This window comes from Phaseolus vulgaris, chromosome 3 (assembly GCF_051622355.1).
Source record: "Phaseolus vulgaris cultivar YP4 chromosome 3, ASM5162235v1, whole genome shotgun sequence".
Lineage (NCBI taxonomy): Eukaryota > Viridiplantae > Streptophyta > Magnoliopsida > Fabales > Fabaceae > Phaseolus > Phaseolus vulgaris.
The window spans coordinates 53074512-53083097 of NC_143500.1; the positions used below are offsets into that span (position 1 = coordinate 53074512).

General features: G+C 31.7%; 1 protein-coding gene across 2 annotated transcripts; it reads left to right on the forward strand.

The window, feature by feature from the left end:
- Window positions 1-1765: 1765 nt before the first annotated feature.
- On the forward strand, window positions 1766-8380 carry LOC137808608 (arabinosyltransferase XEG113). Of its 2 annotated transcripts, none has more exons than XM_068609800.2 (13): window positions 1766-2319; window positions 2720-3013; window positions 3140-3345; window positions 3742-3847; window positions 4470-4726; window positions 4903-5038; window positions 5339-5433; window positions 5521-5574; window positions 6770-6883; window positions 7122-7220; window positions 7324-7446; window positions 7635-7721; window positions 7819-8380. In XM_068609800.2, the coding sequence occupies exons 1-13, from the start codon at window positions 2148-2150 to the stop codon at window positions 7984-7986; spliced, it is 1911 nt and encodes a 636-aa protein (XP_068465901.2). In that variant the 5' UTR covers window positions 1766-2147; the 3' UTR covers window positions 7987-8380. The 2 variants fall into 2 exon arrangements, 1 of the variants encoding a protein (XP_068465901.2); XR_016519342.1 differs by having other exon boundaries at window positions 1871-2319; window positions 5339-5437.
- The last annotated feature ends 206 nt before the right edge of the window (window positions 8381-8586 follow it).

Sequence of the window (8586 nt, forward strand, 5' to 3'; positions counted from 1 at the left end):
CTGAAAGAACCTTTCAATGTGGAGATTTCATTTTACACCCTATAAATATGAAAATTCCCACTTTATCCTTTTAGTTTATGAAAAATGATTTTTTGGATTATGTAATTTGAAAGTTATTTTTTATAATTTTTTTTTGAATTATGTAATATGAATTTTTTTTTACTTGTGGATTGCACAACTCAGAAATTTTTTTACTTCTAAATTGTGTAATGTGGAAGACATTTTTTTGCATGAAAAGAAACTTTGGAATTGCACAATACAAAAAAGTCATTTTTTACTTTCACATTGTGTATTTTGTAAGTTTTTCTTTATAATCTAAAAGTCATTTTTCTTGCATGAAACAAAATATTTCTAATTATACAATTCAGAAGTTATTTTTTTTATTAAAATAGTTTTTAGAGTGTATAATCCACGAGTATACCAATTGTTTAATTTAAAAGTCAACTTTTATTTTCAAATTTTACATTATGGAAGTCAAAATTTGTTTAGATTGCATAATTTGGAACCTGAATTTATCTTTCAAATTGAATCATTCAAAAATCAAAATTACTTCTAAATTTGTGGATTGCATAATCTCCAATCTGAGCTCTCTACACCAACCTCAGGAAAACCAACAATGGTGTGCCTACTCCATTGCCATATAATAGAAGAAGGGTAATGTGATTATTTTGAATTATATGAGGTGCGGATGGAAGTTATGGGAGTGCGAAAAGAAATATCTTATGAACAAAAAATCATTAAACCCAAAACAAAATTGAGCTTTTTGTTTCGTGAAAGAAAGTAACAAAAGGATCCTGCTATTTCTAGACCCGTTTTATATTAGTACACTTCCTTTTTTATTTCTTAAAATGACACATTTAAGAAGTTGTAAGACAAAAGGTATTCTTACATTTAACAAAAAAATCATTTTATCTTCATCTTAGGTAATTTTCCATACATATCTAGGAATTAATTCCTGCGCAAATAAATAAATTAATGAAATGAGGATATCATCACCACATTTTTTTTTATGTATTATTATTATTATTATTATAAAAATTGAGTCCAGATTAATATGTTTAAGAGATGTAATTACCTTTTTTTATAAAGAAATAAAATATTATTGATTTTTATTACAATACGTGTAGAGAATGTTATATTATGCCACAAACTTCAACCCAACCTCAATGTAAAGCCCCGTCTACTCGTAGCATATTACTAATACTAAAAAATTAATAGCATATATTAATACTATGTTTTCAAAAGTAATACATAGAAACATTTGCACCCAATTTGCACTAATTTCATAGATTTGTCTTTTTAAAATCATTATTTATGTTTAAAAACTGTTTATGTTAGTAGTTTTTAATTAAAAATTTAAATGGTTAACTAATATACAAATCAACTCTATTAATCTATTTAATATTTTTTCAAAAAGATAAAATTAATATTTAAAAAAATAAAATATTATTACATCTAATAATTTATGTTATTCGGTTGAAGCCAATAATAATTTATATTTTTTTTTTGCTAAATCTTCTTTTAAGAAGAAAATTATAACAGAATTCTAAATTGACAATACATCGAATTATGGTATCAGATGGTGACTCTAGTGATGTTATTTCTTTTTTATAAAAATATAAATAAATTATAGAGATTGAATAAATAATTTATTTTTTAAAATGTTAAATAAAATACTAATGTGATACTAATACAAAAGGCTTTAAATCAAAAACTTCAATCTTCAAAATAAAAAATTCTTCTTATATCCCCTTTGTGATTTCCTGAAAGAGAAAGGGATCAAAAGCTGTGATGAAAATGAAAAAAAAAGTCAACAGATCCAAGATCAAAATCAATGTAATTATAGAGTAATTAAAGAAGGTTGGTATTTGGATTCGTAGAGACAAATACAAAATAACAAAACAAAAGAAATGCTGTCATGTCGAATTGATAAGCAGAATGAGTTGACCATTACAAATTCACAGAATTTGGAAGTGCCATTCTGAACCGAACAAACAACTCTCTTTCCTCCCTCTCTCACAATCAACGATAATCAAATCTTGGTTTTTAATCCATTTCTTTTTCACCACCACCTTCTACTTCTTGTTCTGAAGCAGGGAAAGGTGGCGATGTTTTATTGGTGATTTCTGAAACATTGATTGGTAAAGATGGCGTGGAGAAAAGGGTGTGAAGAAGTGGCTAATTCGAAGCCTCTGTTCCTCACGATCTACACTGTTGTCGTCATTGGCATCGTGGTTTCCTCCTTCTACGTCTTCTCTGCTATATACTCCAGCAACCCATCTGCTGCTCAATCTTCTGCATGGCTCTCTTCCCTTCCGAGTATGTGTTTCCTTAAAAATCATGCCTTTTCTTGTTCCGCACTAGTTTTAGTTTCATTTTTAAATACCCATTTAAACTTTTATCGCTGTTATTGCTTAGATAATGATATTTACTTTTTTATGTTATAGAAGAGAAGGGTAGTGGTGGTGGGATGTTAGAAGGTGTTTGGGTTTTGGAGCAACAGCTAAATCCTTAAATTTTGTCTTGTTCTTCTGGTAGTACATAATTCTTGTTAGAAAAGGAAAGTTGAGATACATGTTTTATGTATGTGAGATGTGAATTCTATTGGCAGTTTAATGATGGTGCCTGTGTAGGACAATTTTTGATGTATTTAAAGCCCTGGTTTTCTTCCATTATGAGTGTGTTAGATATTAAAACTTAGTTGATAATGGCTTTGTAGGTGAGAATACTCGTGTTACGGATCAGACACTAAATGTTTCTCGGTCAGCTGTGCATTTTGTGCCAAGGCCTTCCTCAGGGGCTCAAAATGAGTGGTCAAGGACTATATGGGATATTCCACCGACCAATAAAAGGATGCCACCATTGTCGGATTTCCGGCTGACAAAGGCGCTGGTTCAGCAAAGGGTGAAGGATAATGTGGTAATAGTGACCTTTGGTAACTATGCGTTCATGGATTTTATTCTGACATGGGTTAAGCAATTGAGAGATCTGGAAGTTTCTAATTTTCTTGTTGGTGAGCAGCTCTGTTTAAGTCTTGTTCTATCTGTCTTGTTAATGCAGTGGTGATGTCTTCTTGATACAAACGCATATCCACAATTTTGTACCATTGATTGTTTGAATTTTGAAACCTGCTGCTTAGGTGCAATGGATACCAAATTATTGGAGGCACTGTATTGGAAAGGGATACCGGTTTTTGACATGGGCAGCCATATGAGCACAGTAGATGTTGGCTGGGGGTCTCCAACATTTCATAAAATGGGGAGAGAAAAAGTGATTCTGATAGATTCAATACTTCCTTTTGGATTCGAGCTGTTGATGTGTGATACTGACATGGTTTGGTTGAAGGTGATATTCATTTTTATATATATGCTTTCTTGAGTCAATTTGTTTTAGTTATAAGGATGGTCCATATGCTTGCTTAGATTTTGATTATTGATCCAGAATAAGCAGTAAAATTCTATTGGTTAGGACACTTTCTTTCTCTATAGGGAATGAAATAAAGTTATCAGAGATTTTGTTCAGTTTCTTGTCCAACTGGCTTATGGCATTTAAATTCAATAATTCCCCTAGTATCATTTGCTTTTATCATCTACCTCTATTTTTTTTATGTAATTATTATGTTTTCTTATAATCTTTTACATTCATTTAGCACAATCATCTTTTACAATATCTCCAAGCCAATGATGTGATTGTTGTAATTTATTCCCATTACGAGTGTTCAATTGTGTAATTGTTAAACAGAACCCACTTCCATATCTTGCTCGTTATCCAGAAGCAGACGTTTTAACTTCAAGTGATCAAGTTATACCAACAGTTGTTGATGATAGTTTGGAAGTTTGGCAAGAAGGTGAATATTAACTTACTGTCATTATTTTTCTGGTTTTGTTGTTTCTTTAGCATAGTTTTTTGCTGCAATGTAACTATGTTTGATGGTGTCGTGTTATCTATATAGCCGACCTCACCTAGTGGATAAGGCTTTGTTGTTGTTGTATAGTTCATGTAACCAAGCATTTGCCAGTCAAATGGCAAGTATGGACATACAAATTATTCTTTTTTGAATGATAGTCACCTTTTATGGCAATAAAAACAGTTTTGAGGCATGACTGTAGACGTTAGAGTGCCTTGTTTTCCTTAAGTTTGGCATGGCTTTAGATTTGAAGTAAGCACATTGAATTTCACACAATTAATTAAAAAAGTCACAACTCTGATTTTTTCCCCCTTGTTATTGTTATTGTTATTGTTCTTCCCTGTACATAAAAATAAAACCATTTTGATGGAGGCTCACGTCACTGACTTATAAAATTAAATGGCATAGTTTGAGAATTTTTTCTCTCCCTGGTTATATTGTTCTAGAATCAGTGTAACCAATCCATTGCTCTTACTTATTGCTTCTCTTTATCTCTCATGTATTATACATGGTTCACTTGTTATTTTGACTGTGTTGATGACCTTCTTACCACCTTGCATAGTTAGTGGTGCCTACAACATTGGAATTTTCCATTGGAGACCTACAGAGTCTGCAAAAAAGTTGGCAAAGCAATGGAAGGAAATGCTTCTAGCTGATGACAAGATATGGGATCAGAATGGGTTTAATGATATTCTTCACAAACAGTTAGGTCCATCTGTTGATGATGAAAGTGCGCTTGTTTTTGCTTTTGATGGAAAACTGAAGATGGGGATTTTGCCTGCGAGTATCTTCTGTAGTGGACATACATATTTTGTCCAGGTAGGGTTTGTTCAACTAACACTTTTCAACTGTTTGAAGTATTTAGTTCTGATTTTTTATGTGTTATACCTTTGTTTTCTTTCTCGCAATTAAATACCTTGAGGAATCTATATAGGACTAGAGAAAATTTTGTCTACCTTTCTATTGTAATTTTTATTTCTATATTATGGTTGCAGGCTATGTACCAACAACTAAGGTTGGAGCCATATGCAGTGCACACAACATTTCAATATGGAGGAACTGAAGGAAAGCGCCATCGACTGCGAGAAGCCATGCTCTTCCTTGATCCACCAGAATACTATAATCCTCCTGGTGATTAGTTGTTCCTCCTTCGATTTTGTGTGCAGACAACATTCACTTAATAATGTTTTTTTAATGCACTTCTGTAAAATATACTCATTTCACTATTTTTCTTTACTTGTTACTTAAACTTTGTATTGAGCGGTTTCTACTCTATCTTCATTTAGGCTAGCATCATACAATGATGCTGAATTTGAAATGTTTTTATGCTTTTGCATATGCAGGAATTGGTTACAGTTTCCCCTTCTGATTGATTAGTCAACTCTGTTTCATGAAATTACTGCAACATAATTTTTAGATGAACTTTTGCAGGGGGATTCTTGTCATTCAAGCCACATATTCCAAAAAGCTTGTTGCTAAGTGGGGAGCATAATGTTGAATCACATTTTACTCTTGTTAATTACCAAGTATGTACGTATCGACCTGAACTTGTTGTTTTCTACATTTTCAGCAAATTATTTGCATGTTGTAATGTGTTGCACATTTTTTTTCAGATTAAACAGATTAGGACTGCACTTGCAATTGCTTCCCTTTTGAACAGAACACTGGTAAGAACTAATTTTTGGGTTCCTACTCGCTTCTTTATGAATCCTATTAAGTGATAAACCACTAACCTTTAGATGAAAGATGGACTACACTCAGTTTTTCTGGGCTAATGTCCAGAAAAATATTTGTTGTACAGTCCTATAAAATCTGGTTTATATGAGACTAAAGAACTAGCTTGTTACTTTAAGTACAGTGTAATTTCGTCATTTGCTTAATATAGACCAAAAGTGTGGCATCATGTGATTTATGTAATTAACCTCACCTAGTGCGATAAGGTTATTGTTGTTGTTTAATATGAACAAAAAACATGTATATCAGATTTATGTTGTATGCTTCCACAAATTTATGATATATTGCATATTGAAAGCATACATTCATGTCACATACAATCATTATTGTGATGAGCACTTGTTACTACTTGGTGACCTACGTGTCCCATAGTATTTTTGCATAGGTATTCATATGTTTTAGGGTTCTAGATTTTTTGAAAAAACTGTTTGTATTCCTGGGGAATAGATTTCTAGGATAGCTAAAAAGACAGGTTTGTATAGTGTCACATCACTATTCTAGGGAGTTTACATTTTCTGATTATTGCTCTTAAATGTAGCATGAAAGATTATAAAGAAAGATGCTGCTAGTATTTTACCAAAATTTAGTCTTCAACTTAGATTATATTTGTATTTTGTTTGTCATACTTTGATTGAGCTGAAGATGTTTGGTTCTCATTGCCATTATTAGCAAAGTCGTGATTATAATTTATAATTATTATTACAGCATTTATTATCATAATTTTCCATGATTCCTTTGTGCTTTTCCTTCCCGTTTGTTAATATTTTTGCTTTCCAATTATTCAGTGACTGGAAAATAACTGCTAGCATTATTCTGTTACTGGATTCTGCTCTCCCCCTTCTAATAAATAACATTCCTTGAAAAGCTGCTATCCAAAATATAATATTTGAAATACATTATTCTATGAGCTAACATGTTGAATGGTTTATATAATGACTGGTTTTGCATTTCAGTTTTAGCTGAATATGTTTTCTGATAAGACAGTTTGAATTGAAATATACACCTGGCTAAGGTGATTTCGCTACTGTGGGTATTCTTGGTTTTTATAATTGATGGTTTAATTTTTTGCTGCTATTTTTACTTGATAAATTCTATTTTTCTATCTTAAAGTAGATTCTTTGTGTTTAGGTCATGCCTCCACTATGGTGCAGGGTTGATAGGCTATGGTACGGCCATCCTGGTGTTTTGGAAGGGTCCATGACTAGACAACCTTTTCTCTGTCCTTTGGACCATGTTTTTGAGGTATTTCCTGTTTAAGTGATTCCTTATTATTTTATTGTTCATTTGTCATTTGGATTTGGAACTGGAAGACTAAAATCATCTCAATACAATTGGGTCCACAGAGCGAAGGTTTTGAGTACAAATTTTAATAATATCATTTAAAGTAACTTTAGAAGAATAGTTCAACCTATTTTTTACATAATTACAACATTTTATCAGTCACTTCCTAATGCTGATATGTAAATGTTTTCTACTGTAGGTCAATGTCATGCTGAAAAAGCTCCCTGAAGAAGAGTTTGGTCCTCAAATAGATTTTAGAGAGTACTCAACACTTGATAATCCCTCTCTGCCATCAGAGGTAATAAACGTCAATTACATCCATTCAAGTCATGATTCATGATTCTTGTTTCTTGATTTATTTCACTTTGTTTAAACTTATTTACCTTGGTTCTTGAGTTCAGATAAAAAACTCATGGCTTGATGTTAAGCTCTGTAAAGAAGGAACCCAAGGTTGTGATGTCTCAAATGATACCACTAGTGTAGGGGGAGTACTTAAATTTCCAAAGCACAGCAATGAAGAAACGGTATCTGATTCTATATCATTATATCTGTTATCATATCTATCCATTTAATACCCATTTCTGTTTAAATTTCTCTAAATCAACCCTATAAACTACATTGATATGATTATATAGAATGTCCAAATGATCATATGTCATATCAATTATCATGTCTATCCATTTAGCACCGTTGTTTCTACCTGTACTTGCAGTTTATGAAAGTATTCTCATCATTCAAGGATGTAAAAGTGATCAAGTTCTCTTCAGTGCAAGATGCTTTCCAAGGTTTCACTGACAAGGCAAGGACATTTTTCTTTTTCAACATGAAGTTTACTTTTTTGAGTAACAAAGAAATGAATGCCAATCATTTGCTGATGCCATGCATTTATTTTCCAGGAAAGGGAAGATAAGTTCAGAAATCGTGTTAAGAGGTATGTGGGCATATGGTGCTGTGTGCCAGATCTCAGCCCTGGCCACATATATTATGATATGTACTGGGATGAGAAACCAGGATGGAAAGCAATTCCTCCTCAAACTTCGGAGGATGATCATCCCCCTTGGTAAGATTAACATAGATTTTGTGTTTGTTGTGACACTGCAATGGATAGGGGAAATAAGAGACATAAGTCCAAAGGAGATTCAGTTTCCAGCTAATTGTCAAAACCAAGATTGTATACAAGTGAGGAATCTGTATCCATACTGAGGATGTAAGATATTCTTAGAGACTAGACAATTGGTTCTTGTAACATTTAAGAGTTTTTTTTGGTTTGTATCATGTTACTGATATTGAAACTAGAGAAATGGAGGCTCGCAATTTCTTAGAGGTTTCACATTTTGGTCTGTGATGTTCTTATTGTTATTGTATTGGCTGTAATTAAATACTAGAGACATTCAATTGTAACACACTTTTCTACCTTATTTTAATTTGAACACTTGTTTTTCTGCAGTCCAATTACAAGTACTTACACTATAAGAAAATCATTAAATAAAAATTAATTTTAAAAATCTAAATAATTAATTATTATATGATTAAAATAGATACTAATTTAGAATTTAAAATATTAGTTGTTAAAACTTAAGTAACTAATTTATATTCAAATTTAAAAACTATTTTATAAATTTTTATTAATAATAAAAATCACTTTAAATATAAATAATTTTTTA